At 48.1% G+C, this 23,685-nt stretch overlaps 1 protein-coding gene across 5 annotated transcripts in view; it reads left to right on the top strand.

The window, feature by feature from the left end:
- Positions 1-23,685, top strand: part of KANSL1L (KAT8 regulatory NSL complex subunit 1 like) — a 363,383-nt gene that overhangs the window by 226,164 nt on the left and 113,534 nt on the right. For all 5 annotated transcript variants that reach the window (XM_030209770.1, XM_030209773.1, XM_030209769.1 and 2 more), the window contains exons 10-11: positions 12,592-12,719; positions 19,189-19,313. In XM_030209770.1, the coding sequence (XP_030065630.1) occupies positions 12,592-12,719; positions 19,189-19,313 (253 nt within the window). The remainder of the gene's footprint in view (positions 1-12,591; positions 12,720-19,188; positions 19,314-23,685) is intronic.

The following is a 23,685-nucleotide window of genomic DNA, read 5'->3' as shown; positions in this document are numbered from 1 at the left end:
TTGCATATTCTACTCTCCCTCCTGAGTTGTCCAATTTTGGATCTATCGTGAGATTAAGATCACCTCCCACCAACAATTCTCCTTGTATATTTTCCTGTATCACCTTTTCCACTGTATCTAAAAATTCTCTCTGTCCCACGTTAGGGGCATACATGCATACTAGAGTATAATGCTTATTATATAGTGACACTGTCATCAATATATATCGTCCCATTTTATCTTTCACTGTAGTATGTACTTGCCATGGGAGGGATCCCGACAAAGCTATCAGGACTCCCTGCGTTTTTTTATTCGCCCTATTGGAAGCACATTGGACAGTGGGATATCTCTTATGTTTCATCAGGTGTTCATGATTTCTTCTCAGATGGGTCTCCTGGAGAAACACAACATCCGACTTTTGTCGGGTCAATTCTCTAAACACCTGTCTACGCTTCTGCGGTGTATTGAGGCCTCTTACATTTAGTGTTATACATTTAAACATTTTACAACTTGTAATAATAAACCTTCAACATATTTATCACCATATTGTAACATCATAACATCCTGTCCCCCTTTTTTCCCTCCCCCCCCATCTTGTAATATACCCCTAAGGTTTATCTTCCCCCCGTTCCCCCCTCTGAACTTCCCACCCCCCCCCCATCTTCCTTTCCCAAATCCAGAGCACCCGTTTCATCTCAAAATAAAAACGGTGCTTTGTAGAGAGGAAGTGATCCCCTCTGCCCATCTCTGATTAGAAATTACCATTTTAGATTCCCCCTCTCCAATCCTTATGTATTTCTAACATTTCCCTTTGCTCTTTCCCCTTACCTACTTGCCTCCCTCCCCCCGTTTGATCTTCCAGAATCCCCATTTCCCCTTATATGCTATACTCCCCCAAACAGAGCCTTATCTCTAACCATATCAACCACTGAATATGTCAGTCCTTGACATTACCCTTGGCATTTGTGTTCAAGTGAGGCGTCCAGCTGATTGCTGGCGTTGCAGGCGTTTGCGGCCTACTCGCTGCCACTTCGGATAATTTCTCATGTTCGTCTGAGAGCGCCTCGTTTCCACATCCGTGGATGCTGTTGCTGGAATATCTTCGGGCAGCAGCTCCCGTGCTTCTGCTAGCGTTTTTATCTGATGTTGTCTCCCATCTTTATAGAATACCAGGGCAAATGGGTGCCTCCATCTGTACTGAAGCCCCATCTCCCTTAATCTCCTGGTGACTGGTTTCAGGTCTGCTCTTCTCCTCAATGTTGCCGCCGCCAGGTCCTGATATATCTCGATTTTGTATGTGTCCCATTTAAAATCTTGCTTTTGGCGTGCTGCTTGGAGAACTCGCTCCTTGAGCTTATAATCCCGGAAGCAGGCGATCAAATCTTTGGGAAGGTTGTTTCTTGTGGCCCCAAGGGCTCTATGAGCTCTGTCCAATAGCACTTGCTCGGGCTCCAGGGGCTGTTCGGAAGTTGCCACCAATGCACATACTATCTGTTGTACCACCTTTTCAGTTTCTTGGTAAGTGGGTGACTCCGGTAACCCCCGAAATCGGAGGTTGTTCCGCCGGCTGCGATTCTCCAAATCTTCAATCTTGTCAGCTAGTGCTTCTTGCCCCAGGTCTATATCTTGAACTCTCCGGTCCAGGGCCCCCATGTTCTCCCCCTGTTCCTCCAGTCTAGTCTCTGTTTCCTCCACTCTGTGCCCAAGTTCTTTGATTTCACTTCTGAGATCTGCCCCCATCTTAGCTAAGTCAGCTCGCATAGCTTTTAAATCAGTGCGAATTTCATTCAGCAAAGTTCTTAGTTCTGGGAGGGATTCCTCCTCTTGATTCATTTGTTCTGGCGTCGGGAACATATCTTCGGTAGAGGGATTGCGTTTTCGGTCCCCGCTTGCTGCACTTTCCTCTCCACTGGCCGCCATATTGTTCTGCCTCGTGGCTCCCGCATATGCGAATTGGGAGAGGCTTGGCGTCGTAGCGCTGGGCTCCATCGCTTCTGTTTTCTCCCCTGTTGCTATTTTATTTTTTGTTTTCCACTCGTGCTGATGGGTCTGCTCTCCCGCGCTCTTTTCGCCTGCTTAACGCGGAGCCGATGGATATTTCTCCCTCCGTCGCTCCTCCACCTCTCCGTAGCGCCCGGGGCAAAACTTCTCAGTTCGCTACTGGCACTGGCTCGGCGCCGATTTCCTTTTACCTGCGCTGTCAGAGGCTTTGCACTCGTGCTGATGGGTCTGTTCTCCCGCGCTCTGTTCGCCTGCTTAACACGGAGCCGATGGATATTTCACCCTCCGTCGCTCCTCCACCTCTCCGTAGCGCCCGGGGCAAAACTCCGCAGTTCGCTACTGGCAGTGGATCAGCGCCAATTTCCTTTTTACCTGCACTGTCAGAGGCTTTGCCCCCTCCGGTAGCTGTTTTTTAATTTTTGATTATGGTAGGGAATCTTTCTATTTTTGCTATGGGCAGGCAGGAGCTCAGCATTTATGCTGCCATTGCTCCCGTGACGTCACTTCCTCTCTTGCCCCCCTCTTTCTTCAAGAGGAACTTCTCCCCCAAGCAGCATTCCTTTCGCAGAGACCGCCGTCCCGGAGGTGCTTCCTCCGGTCCTCCCCCAGGGTATCATACCCAATGACGGGGCCCTGGTCCATGGCCAAGTGCAGATTGGAGGACGCCTGTCCTCGTTTCTGGGCGAGTGGACCAGGGTAACTTCAGACGCTTGGGTGCTGGAAGTCATCAGAGATGGCTACAAGCTAGAGTTCTGCCGACCCTTAAGAGACGGGTTTGTACACTCTCCCTGCAAGTCTCCGGTCAAAGCTGTGTCAGTGCAGCAGACTTTGGACAATCTGATCTGCCTGGGTGCGGTCGTTCCTGTGCCAGAAGATCAGCTTGGCAAGGGACGTTACTCCATTTACTTTGTGGTACCAAAGAAAGGAGGTTCTCTACGGCCTATCCTCGACCTCAAAGGGGTCAATCGGGCCTTGAAAGTTCGGCACTTCCGAATGGAGACTCTCCGCTCTGTTATAGCGGCAGTGAAGGCAGGGGAGTTCCTGGCATCCTTGGACATCAAGGAAGCTTACCTGCATATTCCCATCTGGCCTCCTCATCAACGCTTTCTGCGTTTTGCAGTCCTGGGCCGACACTTCCAGTTCAGAGCCCTCCCGTTCGGGTTGGCTACTGCTCCGCGGACCTTCTCCAAAGTAATGGTGGTCATCGCGGCCTTCCTACGAAAGGAGGGAGTACAAGTCCATCCTTATCTGGACGACTGGTTGATCCGAGCCCCCTCTTATGCAGAGTGCGGCAGAGCTGTAGACCGGGTGATTGCTCTTCTGAGCTCCCTGGGGTGGATCATCAACTGGGAGAAAAGCCAGCTGCGCCCGACTCAGTCCCTGGAATATCTGGGAGTTCATTTCGACACGCCGGACAATCGAATTGTCAAGCTTCAGGCTCAGGTGGACCAGTTCCTAGTAGCCTCTCCTCTTCGGGCTTGGGACTATGTGCAGCTGTTGGGCTCTATGACGGCCACGATGGAAGTAGTGCCCTGGGCCAGGGCTCATATGAGACCACTACAACTCTCTCTGCTGCAGCGCTGGACTCCAGTGTCGGAGGATTACGCTGTGCGCCTTCCCTTGGACCTAGCGGTGCGCAAGGCGCTGAGCTGGTGGCTGAGGAAAGACAAGTTGTCCGCAGGGATGCCTCTTTTGACCCCAGTGGGTTGTCGTCACGACGGACGCCTCTTTGACGGGCTGGGGAGCCCATTGCTTGGGAAGGACAGCGCAGGGGCTCTGGTCTCCTGCAGAGGCAAAGTGGTCTATCAACCTCCTGGAACTCAGAGCCATTCGGTTGGCGCTTTTGGAGTTTCTCCCGGTACTGGCGTTGAAGCCAGTACGGGTCCTGTCGGACAATGCCACGGCTGTGGCCTATGTCAATCGCCAGGGAGGTACCAAGAGCGCCCCTCTAGCCAAGGAGGCCATGAATCTATGCCAGTGGGCGGAAGCGAACCTGGAACAGCTGTTGGCGGCCCACATTGCTGGAGTCATGAATGTCAAGGCGGACTTTCTCAGTCGCCATATCTTGGATCCCGGAGAGTGGCAGCTATCGGCTCAGGCGTTCTTGGACATCACGAAGCGCTGGGGCCAGCGGAGCCTAGACCTGATGGCGTCATCGGCCAATTGCCAAGTGCCGCGCTTTTTTAGCAGAGGACGGGACCCTCGATCTCTGGGAGTAGATGCTCTTGTCCAACAGTGGCTGACACAGGAGCTTCTCTATGTGTTCCCGCCCTGGCCCATGTTGGGCAGGGTACTAGACCGGGTGGCAAAGCATCCAGGCCGGGTAATCCTGGTGGGTCCCTGGTATGCGGACTTGATCAGGCTCTCAGTGGACGGACCTCTGCGACTGCCAGCGGAGCAGGGCCTGTTGCATCAGGGTCCTGTGGTGATGGAGGATCCCTCCCCCTTTGGTCTTACGGCCTGGCTATTGAGCGGCAGCGTCTGAGGAAGAAAGGCTTCTCAGACGTCATCGCCACTATGCTGAGAGCGAGGAAGCGCTCTACTTCTACTGCTTACGCCAGGGTTTGGCGTACCTTTGCATCGTGGTGTGAAGCAGGCTCCCTTTCTCCCTTCACTGCTCCAATTTCTTCAGTGCTGGCGTTCCTGCAAGAAGGTCTGGAGAAAGGCCTGTCGCTCAGTTCCCTTAAAGTCCAGGTAGCGGCTCTGGCTTGCTTCAGGGGCTGCCTGAAGGGTACTTCCCTGGCTTCGCAGCCAGATGTGGTGTGCTTTCTCAAGGGAGTTAATCACCTGCGCCCTCCTCTGCACTCAGTGGTACCTGCGTGGAATCTCAATCTAGTGCTAAGAGCCTTGCAGAAGCCGCCTTTTGAACCCTTGTCGAGGGCATCTCTGAAAGACCTGACGTTGAAAGCAGTCTTTTTGGTGGCTATCACTTCAGCCAGAAGAGTTTCCGAGCTCCAGGCGCTATCATATCGAGAGCCCTTTCTGCAGTTCACTGAGGCAGGAGTGACTATTCGCACAGTGCCTTCCTTCCTGCCCAAGATTGTTTCTCGCTTCCATGTGAATCAGCAGCTCTGTCTCCCATCCTTTCGTAGGGAGGACTACCCAGAGGAGTACTCTGCTCTCAAATATCTAGATGTAAGATGAGTCATCATCAGATACTTGGAAGTGACCAATGATTTCCGGAAGTCGGATCATCTGTTTGTCCTGTTTGCAGGTCCTCGTAAGGGTCTGCAGGCTGCTAAGCCTACAGTGGCAAGATGGGTCAAGGAAGCCATTGCAGCGGCTTATGTGGCCATGGGGAAGGTGCCGTCTATCCGGCTGAAGGCTCACTCCACTAGAGCTCAGGCGGCCTCGATGGCAGAGGCCGGGTCCGTCTCCTTGGAAGAGATTTGCAAGGCGGCAACTTGGGCATCGGCTCATACCTTCTCCAGGCATTACCGCTTGACTGTGGCTGCTCGGGCGGAGGCCCGGTTTGGAGCTTCAGTGTTGCGGTCAGGGATTTCTATGTCCCGCCCTGGATGAGTACTGCTTCGGTACATCCCACCAGTCTATGGATTGATCAGCATGATGATATGGAAGGTAAAATTATGTATCATACCTGATAATTTTCTTTCCATTAATCATAGCTGATCAATCCATAGCCCCTCCCAGATATCTGTACTGTTTTTATTCTGGTTGCATTTCAGGTTCAAATTTAGTCTTCAGTTCCTGTTCAGGAGGACTTCGTGTTCAAGTTTTTTCAATTGGATTCTTCAGGAGTTGAGACGATTTTGTGTTACAGTGAGCTGCCGCATTCCTCTCCCCTCCGTTTTACGGGGCTGGATTGAGTACTAAATTCTGCCGGTGCTCCCTCCCGCTTCGTGCGGCTGTAGGGCAGCTTTGTACCCCTCCCGCTTCGAAGGTGTTAGGGTCAGTCAGCTCCTCCCGCGGTTGCAGGATAAGCCAGATCCCCCCACATCGGCGGGGTGGTGTCCCTCCCCCGCTCCGCGGGGATGAGCTGGACGGATTCCCCTCCCCCACTTGTGTGGGGATGAGCTGGGTTAATTCCCCTCCCCCGTTTCGGCGGTGGTGAGCTGGGCAGAGTGTCCCTTTGTGGGTGTAATTCTCTAAGTGCTGAGTCCTGCGGATGGAGCTTTGATATCGACATACTGAGGAGTTTCCGGCAGCACATGACCACATATAGGGAGGCAAAAGGATTGCTCTCTATCTCCACCTGCTGGTAGATGGACACAACCCACCAGTCTATGGATTGATCAGCTATGATTAATGGAAAGAAAATTATCTGGTATGATACATAATTTTACCATGTGCCCACATCAATAAGGAGAAAAGTCCAAAAAAGGGGAAAAAAACAGCAATCAAACTTCAGCCAAGTTAAGCAAGGCTATCAACATATGACCCACACTGTAGCATACTCAGGAGATGCAACATTCAAACAAAATTTTCTTCAAAAGGGGAAGGATCAATGAAACTATATTGTATTGCCTTGATAAGCTATCAAACATTTACAGGAAAATTTCACCAAAAAATTCGCTCTGTTTAAGAACTTTACCTTTGTGAAGATCAGACTACATCAGAAAAAAAAAATCATCAAATTTATGCCCACAAAAAAGGTCTTTTTCTTAAAATTATTCAAAACCAACACTTTTAACAATTTCTGAGATAAAAGGGATTAGCAGGGTAGCTTGAGTAGCTATTTTCTCCGAGGACAAGCAAGCTTGTTATTCTCACAAGTGGGTAGATGCGCCCAGTAGAGCAATTATTTTTTTGAGTACCTTTTGGTGGTTTTTGTACCTGCTTGCTTCCTTCCTGCTTTCTTTTTCTTTTCATTATGTTAAAAAATATTTTTTTCCCTTTATTTCCAGTTTATTTGCCCCGCGTATGTTTCCTTTCCTTTTCAACGTGGGCCGCTTTTAGGTCTGTCTGGTCGGGTGTCTCCTTTTGTGCCTTTCCCCTTTTTATGCACCATCGTGACTTTTAATTTCGCAGAAGCCATTTTTCCTTCCATGTCCACAAAGACTCCCAGTGGTTTCAAGCGTTGCACCTGGTGCAACCGGACCATCTCTGGAAGAGGACACCCCATCTTGGTGTCTTCAGTGCTTATGGCCCGGCCCGACCATAGCCCTGCCAACTGTGTCCTTTGTCTTCGTATGAAGATTTGTGGAGCCCGGTCCGGTTTATCGGCATCGAGGTCTGAGGCATCAACGTCGAGTTTTGTACCGGCATCGAGAGTCACGGTAGGAATGACTGTTTCAAGACCCCGAGACACTGGGAGCAGTGAGGCATCGAGTGGGTCTCCACCTGTCTTGAGGCCTCCTGCTCCCTGGGACAGTCCATCGTCGGACCCAACCCCGAGGCGACATGAGGATTCGAGGAGTGTGAGTGACGTGCATGGGGCGAAGGCCAAGAAGCACTGTTGCTGAGGAATTCGGTACCTGAGAAACCTTGATGCCGGGAGGACTACTCCCCCTCCACCCAGGAGGTGCCGATGCTTGCATCTCCTAGTAGCCAAGGTTCTGCTCCTGCTTCAGCCCCCGCAGTTCTGCAGCCTGAGCTCCAGCCGGCCCCACAGCCTTTCCCGATGGCGGCCCTCGATGAGTGCATCCAGACCTTGCTCCCTGAGCTTGTGTCTCTGGTGTCGACTGCCACCCAGGCCAGCATCCCCTTGATGTCTGTGGAAGATGCTTCACCACCTCAACTCCGTTCTCGAGGACATGGGTCCTTGACGTCAAGGCAGGCTCGGTGTCGGACATCCCTGAGGGAAGTTCTTTCCGACACCAAAGAGGATCACTCATAGGAATCAGAAGAGGATCCCAGGTACTTTTCCTCTGAAGAGTCCTATGGGGATCCCTTCTAAGCCCTCCCCTCCACTTGAGAACAGACTGTCTGCACCTGAGAGTCTCTCTTTCACCTCTTTTGTGTGGGAAATTGCTGATGCCATTCTATTCCCTGTAGAAATTGAGGATGAGCCCAGGGCCAAGATTCTTGAGGTCCTGGACTAGACCTCCCCTACTAAGGAGGCAATAATGGCTCATCTCCACAAGGTACCCAAGGCAGGCCTCGTTCGGAACTGGGCATCCCTTCTGTCTGTCCCTGTGGTCCCCAAGAAAATTGACACCCAGAATCGGATCCATGGGGAACCTGGTTTGTTGAGGTCTCAGTTACCCCACAACTCCGTGGTGGTGTGGTGGATGCCGCTCTCAGAAAAGCCAGGAGTGCTAGGGACCATGCCTTGGCTCCCCCTGGCAGAGAAGCTAGAACCCTGGACTCTTTTCGGAGAAAGATTTGTCGGGCCTCTATGCTCATCGCCTGTATCCAATTATACCAGTTTTTTCACGCGCGTATACTTGCAGAACTCGGTGTGGCAGCTGTCAGACTTGGTTGAGGCGCTCCCTCTGGAGCAGGTCAAACCATTTTCACCAGTTGGTCAAGCAGCAAAAGACGCATCGCAAGTTCTTGGTCAGGGGCACTTAAGACACTTTTGATGTGGCATCCAGGATCTCTGCCCAAGGTATAGCAATTCACAGACTCATGGCTTTGTGTTTCTGACCTGGAACATTCTGTTCACAGAGGTTGGAGGATGCCCCTTGCTGGGGGGGATAACCTTTTTGGAGAAAAGGTTGAGGAGGTTTCTAACCAAATCAAGAAGCATACTGATGCTATGTCTTCTCTCTCCTGTCGGGCGTCTTCTGCAACTGCCTCCTCATTCAGGAAGTATTTTGGTAAGTCGCGGAGTGCCCCCTACTACTACTCTAGGCATGCGTACCAGCCGGCCCGCCAGCCTTCTCAGACTCCACGCCAACATGCTCATTCTTGTCAACAGCATATGCCCAAGGCCCCTGCTGCTCCTCAGCAACAGCAAGGGACATGCTTTTGACTGGCTCCAGCTGAGCATAGCTACAATCAGTGTCCATCCTGGACGACTTGCCGGTTGGGGGGGAGGTTAAAATCTTTTCACCAAAGGTGGCCTCTTATAACTTCCGACTGGTGGGTTCTTCAAATAGTGCGGCTCAGATATACCCTCAATTTGCTTCCAAATCTCCAAATTATCCACCGAGAGCTCATTCTTTCAGCTCTCAGCACAAGCAGGTACTTGCAGAGGAACTCTCCGCCCTTCTCAAGGCCCATTTGGTCAACCCCGTTCCACCAGGGGAAGAATTCAGGGATTCTATTCCAGATACTTCCTTGTGCAGAAAAAGACAGGGTGGATGCGTCCTTTCCTAGACCTAAGGGCCCTGAACAAATTCCTAGTCCGAGTTCAGGATGGTTTCCCTGGGCACCCTTCTTCCCATGATTCAGAAAAAAGATTGACTATGCTCTCTGGACTTAAAGGATACATATACATACATCCTGATACTTCCAGCCTACCGGAAGTATCTTTGATTTCGGCTGGGAACGCATCACTTTCAGGACTGCGTGTTGCCTTTTAGCCTAGTGTCAGCTCCCAGGGTCTTTACCAAGTGTCTAGCGGTAGTCACAGTGTCGCTATGCAGACTGGGAGTCTCTGTGTTCCCTTATCTCGACGATTGGTTGATGAAGAGCACCTCAGAGGACAGTGCTTGGGAGTCCATGCGGATGACTATTTCGGGTGTTGGAACTATTAGGGTTCAGTATCAACTATCCCAAGTCCCATCTCCATCCGGTTCAACAGTTGGAGTTCATAGGAGCCCTGCTCGACACGAAGACTGTCTGAGCCTACCTCTCGGAGACGCATGCAGACAATCTTCTCTCCCTAGTGTCCAAGGTTCGGACATCGCAGCAGGTCACAGCTCAGCAAATGTTGAGATTGTTGGGCCACATGGCTTCCACAGTGTATGTTACACTCATGGCATGTCTGCACATGACATCCGCTCAATGGACCCTGGCTTCTCAGTGGTACCAAGCCACAGGAAGTCTAGAAGATGTTATCCAAGTGTGCCTGGAGCTTGTGCGCTTTCTTCAATGGTGGACAACTCAGTCCAATTTGACTTTGGGACTTCATTCCAAATTCCTTTTAGCCGCAATAAGTGCTGACGGCAGATGCATCTCTCCTGGGTTGGGGAGCTCATGTAGATGGGCTTCACATTCAAGAAGCTTGGTCTTTCCAGGAGACAAATCTTCAGATCAATCTCCTGGAAATGATCTAGAATGCTCTAAAGGCCTTCAGAGCTGGACTGTCCCATCAAATTGTTCTAATTCAAACAGACAATTAGGTTCCAATGTATTACACCAACAAGCAGGGGGCACCGGATCTCACCCTCTGTGTCGGGAAGCCGTCCAGATGTGGCATTGGGCTCACCAACACGGCATGTTTCTCCAAGCCATTTATCTGGCCGACTAACTGAGTAGGATATTTCAACCTCACGAGTGGTCTCTAAATATGGGTGTAGACCGCAAGATATTCCAAGAGTGGGACACCCCCTTGGTGGATCTTTTTGCCACTCAACCACAAGGTCCCTCAGTTCTGTTCCAGGCTTCAGGCCCACGACAGACTAGCATCAGATGCCTTCGTTCTTCGTTGGGGGACAGGCCTTCTGTATGCGTATCCTCCGATACCTCTAGTGGGAAAGACTTCGTTGAAACTCAAGCAAGACTGAGGAACCATGATTCTGATCGTGCCCTACAGGCTGCGACATGTTTGGTTCCCTCTTCTTCTGGAATTGTCCTCCGAAGAAGCATGGAGATTGGAGTGTTTTCCTATCCTCATCACACAGAATGAGGGGTCGCTTCTACATCCCAACCTCTAGTCTCTGGCTGTCACAGCCTGGATGTTGAGAGCCTAGAATTTGCTTCCTTGCGTCTTTCGGAGGGTATCTCCCGAGTCTTGCTGGTTTCCAGGAAAGATTCCACTAAGAGGTGTTATTGTTTTAAGTGGAGGTGGATTGCCATCTGGTGTGACAGCAAAGCCATAGATCCCCTTACTTGTCCTACACAGACCCTGCTTGAATACCTTCTATACTTATCAAGAGTCTGGTCTCAAGACCAACTCTGTAAGAGTTCACCTTAGTGCATTAAGTGCTTATCATCAGCGTGTAGAAGGTAAGCCTATCTCTGGACAGCCTTTAGTTTGCTTTTGTCAAAACCCCCTGTCAAACCACCAGTGTCATGGGATATCAATGTCATTCTCACCCAGCTGATGAAAGCACCTTTTAAGCCTTTGAATTCCTTTCATCTTAAGTATTTGACCTGGAAGGTCATTTTCTTGGTTGCTGTTACTTCAGCTCGTAGGGTCAATGAACTTCAGGCCTTAGTAGTGGATGCACCTTATACAAAGTTTCATCACAACAGAGTAGTCATCCGTACGCACCCCAAGTTCCTGCTGAAAGTGCTGTCGGAGTTCCATGTAAACCAGTCGATTGTCTTGCCAACGTTCTTTCCCCGACCTCTTGCCCATCCTTTCAAAAGCAGCTTGCACACCTTGGACTGCAAGAGAGCGTTGGCCTTTTACATGGAGTGGACGAAGCCCTTCAGACAGTCCTCCCAGCTTTTGTTTCTTTTGATCCCAACAGGATGGAAGTCGCCATCGGGAATTGCACCTTATCCAATTGGCTAGCAGATTGCATTTTCTTCGCTTATGCCCAAACTGGACTGACTTTGGAGGGTCATGTCACGGCTCATAATGTCAGGGTCATGGCCGCATCGGTAGCCCACTTAAAGTCAGCTTCCATTGAAGAGATTTGCAAGGCTGCAACGTGGTCTTTTGTCCACACATTTACATCTCACTACTTTAATCAGGATATCCGATGCGACATTCGGTTTGGGTAGTCAGTGTTGCAGAACCTGTTTGGGGTCTAGAATCCAAGTCCACCCTCCTAGGCCTGTTTTATTCTGTTCCAGGCTGCACGCTCATCTAGTTTGTAATTACTTTCAGGTTAATCTGCGTTAAGTGCTCGCCATTGCGAGGCCTAATTGACCAATGTTTGTTGTTTTGGGTGAGCCTGTATGCTAGGGATTCCCCACTTGTGAGAATAACAAGTCTGCTTGTCCTCGGAGAAAGCGAAGATACTTACCTGTAGCAGGTATTCTCCGAGGACAGCAGGCTTCTTATTCTCACAATCCCGCCCAGCTGCCCTTGGAGTTGTCTCTTCCATATTTATCTTTGCTTTTTTTTTTGCTTGATATTAAACTGAAGAGACATGTTCGTGCAGTGGGCGGGAAGGCACTTGTGCATGTGTGCCTGAGCATGCCTCACGCTCCTGAAAGCTCTAGATTTTTCCTCTGGCAGTTTTGCCGAACTGGGCGACACAGGATCACGTCTACCCACTTGTGAGAATAAGAAGCCTGCTGTCCTCGGAGAATACTTGCTACAGGTAAGTGACTTTGCTTTGTCTACAAATGGCCCCAGAAGCTCAAGAGATGAAAATTCTGGCATGTAGACAAGTACCCTCTTGCTGATCCCCAAAAAGAGCGGTATTAGAAAAGTGGTAGTGTTTTGATATCCCAGTAGAATCAGAGTTGAGTAAAGGTAGCACCTACTTAAAATACTACCTAAGTAAACATTTCAGGTGATAATAAATGACATACAGGAAACTGCAAAAATTACAAGTTCTTGCGGCAGCATCAGTTTTTCTCTGTTTATTATCATCATTTTCATCAGAGCAAATACTTAACTTTTCTTGCCTTCTTTGACAGCAGAAGAAAGTGACACTAAATATGAAACAAGTTTCACCTGTCAGAATATATCAGGTTCCCAAAATAATTCATCTGCAGTTCCTGATTCTCCTGTTGTGTCTAGATCATCCCAAAAACCTTCAGCACAGGTAAACAAAAATCTTCTGTGGAAACAGAATTCAGGCTTCTTCAAAGAAAGCTGAATTGTGTTTAAGTGCTGATAACTCTAGAATGTGGCAACAGTTTAAGCTTTTTAAATCCAGCGATTTTAAGTGATTATAAATAAGCTTGTCAGATTGCACCTATAGACACATTATCCTAGTCCAAATAGGTGGGAAGGGCGGGTAGGATTTGTGTGTGACGAATCTGTGTGTTAAGTTTGTGTTTGCATTGGTAATCTGCTCTAGGTTCTTGACTGGTCATGAGTGGGGTATGAAGAACAAGTGAAATAGTTGAATAAGCATGGAGAATAAAGATTATTCTGTGTTCAAGAGATGAATCTCAGAACTAGAATATTCTGGTAGGCAATGTGCTAGATTTTAGTCTTCTACAATAGGAACACATTCCTCCAACTGCTCACAGAGAGCATCAAGATTAAGCTCTTATAATCAGGAATTGCTTATCAAGGAATTCTTCCCTCTTACAGGCTAATGTGGATGAACTCGTTCCGCCAAGGGGAAAGAGGGAAGAGATTTTATTCCAAGTATTTCCTGGTCACAAAATAGAGGAGATTTCATCCCATCCTAGATCTAATGGCCCTGAATAAGTATCTGTCTCAACAAAAGTTCAGGATGGTTCCTTTGGGCTCCCTCATATCCATAGCTGTTTGTGTATCAGGTGTGAGGCTTCTTATCTGCTGTTTGTTTGCTACACCCTTCTTTTCATTCCATTATTATTACGGTTGACAGCCCTCGCGGGGACAAGTTACACCACCTACCAGTGGTATTGGTAGCGTGTGGATGAAGAACGAGGTACTGACAAAGGAGTACAAGGAGTTTCTTAGGATGCTCCTTTGAGCAGACTTTGGTTGTTTGGAGAGTGTGTATTTTTCTTTTTCTTCAATTTGTGTAGAATTACAGCGGTTACTGGTTATGGCTGTTATGGCTCACTCCCTCCAAGGTGTCTTGGGTCTCGGGTGGGAGAGGGTTGTTATCTTATTGTTTCCACTGTGCGTGAGCAGGCCATGGTTGGCACTGGTATGTTTCAAATAGGTCTGCTAAATGCACGTTCTGTGCAAAATAAGACTTTATTAATGTTTGACTTATTCTCTCATCATTCTATTGATATTCATGGAGTCACGGAATCATGGTTAGAGCCCTCTGATGTTGTATTGGTTCAGTAGTCTTGTCCTGTGGGTTTTACCTGTGATTGGGTCTGTAAAGATTTAAAGCGGGGGAGGGGTGCTTTTAATTTATAGAGAAACTATGCATTTTCAGCTGGTTGTTGCTGGTAATGTTTTAGCTGATGTTTTAATATTGAAAAATGATGAGCTGTCTGCCTGTTTAGCTTACTGCCCGCCAATGATGTCACAACATGATTGTTCTTCATTGAATTTGTTTGTTACTCATTCTGTAGACTTGCCTCAATTGGTACTTTTGGGTGATTTTAATTTGCCTTTAAAGCAGGATATTGATTTTGGTTATGTGTTTGATGCCCTTTCTGCTGTGGATTTATGTCAAATTGTGAATCAGCAATAGCATCAAGCCCAACTTCTACATTTACTTCTCAACAATTCATTTTATAGATCAGTTAAAGAAATACTGTTGGATCTATGAGAGATGCATGCTTCAACCATTAGGCTATATGATTTGAGCCAAGCATATATATTGGATGAGCATGTAATCTTCATTGATCCATTAGCTATATATATTTTTAATTTTCTCCTCAAAGGTAATTTGAACAAAATACTTATCTTTATTTCTTCATAGATTTTTCATTTTGTAATGTAGGTAAAATCATAATAGGAGACATATCAAAACCAACATGATTTCACGTTTCACCAATGGCTGTATCGAGGTCTGTCTCCATGTAGGTTTTCTTTCAAACTGCAGTGAATGAGAACCTACACGGAAACTGACCTTAATACAGCCATTGGCAGCAATGAATGTGAACCTGAATGGATACAGAACTTGGGGCAGTCTGGAACGCGCTAAACAATTGCAGTGATAGACTGTTGTGCCACTTTGTACTCATTCACATGGTCAGTCAGGTCACACTGTACTACCCCGACAAGCAGGGTGCACCAGATTGCGCAGTCTATGTTAGAGGACTGTTCGGATGTGGCAGAGGACTGTCTGTTCAGTACTGCTCCTCGAAGCCACTCTTTTGGTGGATAAATCCAACAGCCAACCAGACTGTTCAGGGTCATGCATCTGCACGAGTTGTCTCTGGACATGGGCATTGCCTGCAAGCTCTTCCTGCTGTGGGGCATCCCTTCGATAGATCTCATGGCCACTCAAGTAAATTGCCCTGCCCTTCAACTCTGTTCCAGGCTCCAGGTCTGCGACAGACTACTTACTGTCTGTTGCCGTCCTCCTTCCTTGGGGAAACAGTCTTCTGTATTTATCTCCTCTCATCTCTCTCTTAGGGAGGTGCCCTGCTGCCACGCAGGCAGGACTGCAGGGCCAGGATTCTGATGGCTCCTTATTGACCCTGCAGATCTGACTTCCTCTTATTCTGGAGTTCTCCTTCCGAGCACCGTGGAGCTTGGAATGTTTTCCAGTGCTCATCATGCAGGTGTCTTGTACATCCTGTCTTTCAGTCTCTGACCCTCAAGTCCTAGATGTTCAGGGCTTTGCATTAGTTTCCTTGCCTCTTCCTGAGGGCTTCTCCATTGTCTTGCTGGCTTCCCCTAAGACATGTTCCTCTTTCCAGTGGAGGTTTGCCGTATGGTGTTCAGGCGGTCCTTAGATCCCTTTCCTTGCCCTGCACAGGTCCTAATTGCATGTATACCTTTTACATCTTTGAGTTTGGTTTAAACCCAACTCTGTGGGGGTTCACCTCAGTTTACTCAGTGCTTCTCATCTTCACGTAGGGGATACACCCATCTCTTCACAGCCTCTAGTTGTTCCCTTTCTAAGAAATTTGCTTTTGTCACAGCCCTCAGTCACCTCCCTATGTGTTATGAGACCTCAGCTCTGATCTCAGTTGATAAGTGCTGCTTTTGAGCTGCTTGTTTTCCTGTCCTTTGACATGCTTGACCTGGACAGTCTTGTTTTTGGTGGCTGTTCCTTCAGCTAGCAGGGTCCATGAGCTTTAGCCCTGGTGGCAGTTCCAATATTTCATCGCAGTAGAGTGGTTCTCTGCATGCACCCTGGGTTCCTGTCTCAGCTTGTGTCGCTGTTCTCTTCATCAGTTGCTTGTCTTGCCTACATTCTTCCCACAGTCTCATGCCCCTGGCGAGTGCGCACTGCATTCCTTGGACTATAAGCGAGCATTGACCTTTTCCTTGAGGTGGCCTAAGCACCACAGGCAATTTCCCCGACTTTTTGTTAATTTTCATCCCAACAGGATGTGGATTGCCATCAGTGAATGCACAATATCTAACTGACTACCTGATTATTTTCTTTTCCTTATGCCCAGGCTGGGCTGCCCAGGAGGATCCTCTCAAGGCTCGCAGTGTCAGAGCCATGGCTGTACCCCTATTGAGGAAATTTACTAAGCTGCTGTGTGGTCTTCATTCCACACATTCACATCTCATTCCTGCTTTAGGTAGCATGCCTTAAGCAGCATGCCCAAAGTAACAGTAGATTTGATAGATAGTAATGCAGAATTAGCTTGGATTCTTGAATCCAACTCCACCAGCCTAAGCCTGTTTTATTCTGACCCAGGCTACACGTTTGACGATTTGCATGAGGTGCAATTCATTATTGGTGGTGGTTTCCAGTGAGCGTGGTAGCTAGGGATTCCCACATGTGAGAATATTAAGTTTGCTTGTCCTCAGAGAAAGCAAATATACTTACCTGTAGCAGGTGTTCTCCGCGTACAGCAGGCTATATATTCTCACATACCCTCCCACCTCCCCTTGGAGTTATCTTATATGCTATAGTATTATACTGTTGGTCCTGCACTCACGCATGCTTAGTGGATTGTGACTTGTGCTCCAAAGAGCTCTGTAAAACCTTGATACAAGCTCTGGGCTGGGCAATGCAGATCGCGTTACCCACATGTAAGAATATATAGCCTGCTGTCCTCGGAGAGCATCTGCTACAGATAAGTATCTTCGCTTTATCTGAGATTTGTAGTAGCGGAAAAACCACTTTATCATGTACTGCCATTTGGCCTTCCATCAGTGCCAAGAGTTTTCAAAAAGTGCCTATCAGTCATCACAGCATCTCTATGCAGACTGAGGGTGCATGTGTTTCCTTCTTGGGTGATTGGCTGATCAAAAGTAGGCGCAAAAGAATCAATGTGCATAACCGTTCAGGAGCTGCTAGGGTTCGTCATAAAGTATCCCAAATCAGAAATTTGAGTTCATAGGAGCCTACTAGATACAACTCGGGCATATGCAATTTTTTCCACAAAAATGGATTTTAAATTCTTATATCAGCTTTCAGAAATGTGCCAGAGTCAGCAGGTACCAGCACATCAGATGTTGAGAATGCTAGGCCACGTGGCTTCCACAGTTCATGTACATCTCAATTTGAGGTAGGCTCATTGGACCCTATCAACCTAGTGGCACAGGCCACAGGGAATCTTCAGGACATCATCTCAGTCAGCCGCTCGGCTCAGGGACACGCTGTCCTGGTGGATCATCCATTCCGATTTGACGAAAGGTAGTTCCCTCTCTAATTCTTCCAGTTTGAAAGATACTAACAGATGTATCCAACTTCAGAGGGAGAGTTCATGTAGATGGACTCCACAGTCAGGGTCTCTGGTTTGCTCAGGCAAAATTTCATAAGTTAAACTTCCTGGAACTAAGAGCAATATGTTACGCTCTAAAGGCTTCTTTGAAAGATTGGTTATTCAATCACAGTTCTATTTTAGATAGACAACTAATTGCAATATAATATAATCAACAAACAGGGAAGGATGGGTTTGTACCTCCTGTGTCAGGAAGCTATCAGTTTGTGGAAGTGAGACATCTCTCTCAGGGGGATGTTCCTTAGAGTCACATACCTGGCAGGGAAATACTACTGTCTAGGGGACAGAGTGGGTCACATACTACAACCTCACATGACAGACTAGCCTTAGATGCTTTCCTCATTCATTGGGGGGGGGGGGGGAAAGGTTTTCTGTATCTGTATCCTTCAATAACTCTTAAAGCAAAAACTCTTCTGAAACTCAAACAGGATTAAGGGTTCACAATTCTGATTGTCCCTTAGGGTCCATAATTCTGATTGTCCCTTACTAGCCGAGACAGACATGGCTCCTCACTTCTTTTAGAGCTTTCCTCCAGAGATCCATGGAGGCTGAAAACTTTCCCAACACCAATGACTCAGATCAGGGATCCTTACTGCATACTATTATCTGGTCCATAGCCCTGACAGCTCAGATGTTGAGAGGGTACTACTAGAGTCACTGAACTTGCCTGACAGTATGCCTCAAATCCTTTTGGCTTCCAGATGAGCTTCCACTACAAGATCCAGTGTTTTAAATGGAAGAGGTTTGATGTCTGGTGCGAGGGCAAGGCCCTAAAACCCTTTTACTGTCCTATACAATACCTTTTATACTTGTCAGTCAGATCTCAAGACCAACTCTATTAGAGTTCACCTTAGTACATTTGGTCCTTATCAGCAACTAGAAAGTAAACATATCTCTCCTTAGCCTTAGTTCTCTTTCTTTGGGGCTTGCATCTGTTGAAGACCTCCATCAAGCTGGCTGCCGTGTCATGAGTCCTTAATGTCATTTTAACCTAGCTGATGAAAGCTCCTTTTGAGCCACTAGATAACCTGAAGTACCTAAACTGGAAAAGCCCTATTTTTGGTGGCAGTCACTTCAGCTGCAGGTTCAGTGAGCTCCAGGCCTTAGTAACTGATCCATCTTGCACAAAATTTTACAATATAGTGGGGTTTTTTCTTAAGGTGGTGGTGGAATTCTGTCCTAACCAGTCAGTTGTTCTGCCAGCATTTTTCCAGGACTTCATGCCTGTAATGGTGAAAGCATACAGCACACTTCAGATTGAAAGAGATCCTTGGCCTGCTGGAGCAGACTAAAAACCCATAGAAAGTTCACCCAGCTTTTTATGTATTTTGATCCCATAAAATGGAAACTGCCATCAGCAAACATGTTTTTTTCTAATTGGCTAGCAGATGGCAGTTCTTTCACTTATGCCCAGGCTGGGCCCCTGGAGGATCATGTTTGAGCTATGGCTGCATCAGAAGCTCATTTGAGATCAGTCTCCATAGAGGAAATTTTGCAGAACTGTAATGTGGTCTTCATAGTAGCCATGAGTTTGAACTTTGCAATATATTAGGTAAATCACATATTGTCATGACAAAAGAATTTTTAGGAATGTTAAATGTTGAATGTACCTATACTGTAAATTTTGAATTTCCATTTTATTGAGTTTTGAAGTTAAACCACACCGTTGTTGCTTTTCAGTTGTTCTAGATATGCCCCATGTATATTGTACAGTTATGAATCATCTTACATTTTACTTTTTTCTATTCTGAATAGGGTACTTTGCGACGGAGATTAAGAAGTGAGAGCTCTTACGATATTGACAACATTGTAATTCCCATGTCATTGGTTGCACCCTCCAAGGTTGAGAAACTTCAGTATAAAGAAATCCTTACCCCAAGGTACGTTTCCTTTTGTTCACTATTTTATAAAGGATTTCTTAGTTTGTGTGATCCTTGCTATTAAATAAAAGCAAACATCAGGCTTTCAAATACAGGTGCCAAGGGATCTTGAATTCATCCACAGCTATTTTGGAAAAATAACTCAACACTTTAGCAGCTGTTAACTTGTCATCAAGCAGATGAAGCCATTACGTATGGGTTGTGTCCATCAACCAGCAGGGGGAGATAGAGAGCACTCAACTTTTCACAGTGCCTCATGGCCAGCTAGCTCCACTGCCTCTTCAGTATTCTCTATCTCCCCAAGCAGGGTGGCTGCACCTTCTTTGAGCTCCATCAAAAATCTGCCTGGGGGTGGCTCCTGGCTTGCCAGTTGTTAGTCGGGGGGTGTTAGAGGCTATAGCAGCTTCACTTTGAAGGCACATAGGTCAGCCCTTTCCCTGCCTTACTCATGCCCCCGTGGATATGGACATATTAGCTTGCTTTTCCCTGTCCTTTCCCACTCAGTGGATGCAGGCACATTGGTTCGCCTTTCCCTGCCTTTCCCACTTATCTGAGCCTCCGGAGTGTTTTTATTTACCTCTTTTGCCTCTGCTTTCCTCACAGCGTTAAAATAAATAAATAATTAATTAATTAAAGCCACGTTGCGCTTTAGCGCAGCGATCTTGGAAAAGAGGTTTTTTCCTTGAGATTCTTCTGCAGGACCGGAGCTGTGATACTCGGTCTAGTGAGGTAAGAGTGTTTTTTGACTCCTCTGGGGTGGGCCCGCGATCAGGACGTTTTTGGGACGAACCGCCATTTTTGAATTTTACCACCGTTTTCGGCGATGGCTGCGGAGACTGTAAAGCGCTGTTCTAAATGTGGCAAGCGCAAATCAGCAGCGGGGCTCTGTAATTCATGCTGTACAGACGGTAGAGCCAGCCCGAGCATGGCGAGCGGCGATCATTTGTGCTCTGAGCTGGCAGCGGACGCCATTTTGGATTTTCCACATGGCGCGGCCTCCGTTACGACGGATAGCCCTGAATCCGGGGGGGGGGGGGTGTCTCTGAGTGAGGCTAATAATAGAGCTGATAGCCCTGGGCAGGATCCGGGCGGTCAGGGAGCGGTTTTCTCCCCTGATTGTGTTTTAATGCTGCATATGGCGTACATGCTTAAAAGAGCTCTTCCACAGGGATCTTCGGAGCCTCTGCTCCCCGAACCTTCTCCAAGGTAATGGTGGTAGTAGCTGCCTTTCTCAGGCGAGAGGGTATCCGGGTTCACCCGTACCTAGACGACTGGCTCATCAGAGCAGACTCAGAAAAAGAGAGTCATCTAGCTACAGCCAGAGTGGTTTCAGTCCTTCAATCTCTGGGCTGGGTCGTCAATATGGCCAAAAGTTACCTGACCCCCTCCCAATCTCTAGAATATTTGGGGGCCAGGTTTGACACAGCCTAGGGCTATGTGTTTCTTCCCGAGCAAAGGCGGTGCAAGCTTCAGAATCAGGTCCGTCTGCTCCTGAGGATGCCCCGCCCGCGAGCTTGGGACATTGTCCAGCTGTTGGGATCGATGACGGCCACCTTGGAAGTGGTGCCATGGGCGAGAGCGCACCTGAGACCTCTACAGTATGCTGTACTTCAACGATGGTCTCCAGTATCTCAGGATTATCAGTGCAGACTTTCTTGGCTCCCTGCGGCCCGCCTCAGTATGGAGTGGTGGCTCTCGGACAGCATGTTGCGGCGGGGAATGCCGCTGGCGCTCCCCGATTGGTGCCTAGTGGTGACAGATGCCAGCCTGAAGGGCTGGGGCGCACATTGCAAGGGGAAGCATGCCCGGGGTCTGTGGACGCCCGACGAGTCGGAGTGGTCTATCAACCGCCTGGAGTTGAAAGCGGTGTTTCTGGCTCTTCTGGCCTTTCAAGTGACCCTGGAAGGATTGGCTGTCCGAGTGATGTCGGACAACACAACAGCAGTGGCCTACATAAATCGACAAGGCGGCACTCAGTGCAGAGCTCTAGCCGCGCAGGCCGAACAAATTTGCCACTGGGCCGAGCTGCATTTACAGTCACTGTCAGCAGCTCACATTGCAGGTCAGAGCAACGTGCAAGCCAACTATCTAAGCAAGCATCAGATCGATCCAGCGGAGTGGGAACTAGCAGACGATGTATTCCTGCAGATATGTGCCAAATGGGGCAAGCCAGTGATGGATCTTATGGCGACCAGTTCCAATGCCAAATTCCCGTGCTTCTTCAGCAGACGGAGGGATCCTCGCTCTGCCGGGTTGGATGCCTTGGCTCAACCCTGGCCCCTGGGCTTGCTGTATGTCTTCCCTCCGTAGCCCTTGATAGGGCGAGTGCTCCTGCGGATTCGGCTGCATCCAGGAGAAGTGGTGCTCATCGCCCTGGATTGGCCCACAAGGCCTTGGTATGCGGACCTCCGACAGATGCTATTGGCGGCTCCCTTTCCGTTACCTCTTGTTCCGCACCTGTTGTCACAGGGTCCGGTGGCCATGGAGGACGCCTGCCGCTTTGGTCTTATGGCATGGCGATTGAGAGGGCGCAATTGAGAGATAAAGGCTACTCAAATAAGGTAATTTCCACTCTCCTGCAGGCCTGTAAGTGCTCCACTTCCGTGGCTTATGCCAGGATTTGGCGCCAGTTTGAAGTCTGGTGTGTTTCAAGAGCGCTTTCTCCGTTGCGGGCTCCTGTGTCGCCGATTCTGGACTTTTTGCAGGATGGTGTACACAAAGGCTTGGCCTATAATTCCCTGCGGGTGCAAGTGGCAGCATTGGCCTCCCTGCGTGGCAAGGTTGAAGGCGTGTCCTTAGCTGCTCATCCAGATGTGGCACGGTTTTTTAGAGAGGTGCTTTGGCTCCGTCCTCCCGTGCGGGCACCTTGTCCAGCTTGAAACCTGAGTTAGTATTGAAGGCCCTTCGGGGGGCTCCCTTTGAACCGCTTCAGCGTGCTTCAGAGAAAGATTTGACACTGAAGGCCGTCTTTTTAGTGGCCATTACCTCGGCGAGACGGGTGTCAGAGCTCCAGGTGCTGACCTGTAGAGACCCTTTTCTGCAATTCTCAGAGTCAGGGGTCACGGTTCGGACCGTGCCTTCCTTCATGCCTAAGGTGGTTTCAGCGTTTCACCTAAACCAGCCTGTTTTTCTTCCCTCCTTTGATGAGGAGGAGTTTCCAGATTCATTTGGGCAGTTGCATCTTTTGAATGTGCACAGGACTCTGTTGCAGTCTCTGCGAATTACAAATTCTTTCAAGACCTCTGATCATCTTTTTGTGTTGTTTGGCTCAAAGAAGCTATCTTTTCAGCATATCTGCTGTCTGGCCGGGCTCTGCCTGAAGCCTTTAAGGCACGTTCCACAAGAGTGATTTCCTCTTCCTGGGTGGAAACTGGAGCACTATCTCTTCATGAGATTTGCAGTGCTGCAACATGGGCTTCTAAGCTCTCTTTCGACCGACATTATAGGCTGGATGTGGCTGCCAGGAGGGATGCGTGTTTTGGAGCACAGGTGCTAGCGCGTGGTGTGGCTTGTTCCTACCCTATTTAGGGATTGCTTTGTTACATCCCATACGTAATGGCTTCATCTGCTTGATGACAAGGAAGGGAAAATTAGGTTCTTACCATGATAATTTTCTTTCCTTTAGTCATAGCAGATGAAGCCATGAGCCCTCCCTGTATGATTGTCTGTATTGCAGTGATTCTGATTTTAGGTGCTGTTCTTGTTTCCTGAAGTTATATTCCTTCCTTGAGGAGTCGGAAAACAGTCTTCAGGATTCTTGTTACAGTTATAGGAGGATGAGTTCATTCCCTCCAGTTCATGTTTTGGGAGGATGAGTTTATTCACTCCAGGAGGATGAGTTCATTCCCTCCTTTTTTGAGTTTATGCCCTTGTTAAGGGGCCATCGTTCGCTGCGATGAAAGTTCATGTTATTCCCATTTTGGTTTGCCGTACTGCTTTGGAAGCTTCAAATACTGAAGAGGCAGTGGAGCTAGCTGGCCATGAGGCACTGTGAAAAGCTGAGTGCTCTCTATCTCCCCCTGCTGGTTGATGGACACAACCCATACGTAATGGCTTCATCTGCTATGACTAAAGGAAAGAAAATTATCATGGTAAGAACCTAATTTTCCCTTCTTATAGTTTGCATTGCTTGAGAAATAAATGAGAAGTGAGCAAGCTAGTTAAAATTAAAAAATATTTGCAGTATGGGAGCTCTTCTAAAGAAATATGTACTTCTAGTTAATATTTTTACAAGATGTTCCATGTAGAACTAATGGAGCATACATGTTTTCCAGGATATTTTTACCTCATACCTTGGAATAAAAATCTGTTTAACCCTCTGACATGCATTGAAAATTTGGTGTGAGCAGGATACTAAACACAAACCCATACC

The sequence above is a fragment of the Microcaecilia unicolor genome, chromosome 7, assembly GCF_901765095.1.
Source record: "Microcaecilia unicolor chromosome 7, aMicUni1.1, whole genome shotgun sequence".
Lineage (NCBI taxonomy): Eukaryota > Metazoa > Chordata > Amphibia > Gymnophiona > Siphonopidae > Microcaecilia > Microcaecilia unicolor.
The sequence above is the reverse complement of the archived record's forward strand: the minus strand, read 5'-3'. Positions and strand labels throughout refer to the sequence as shown.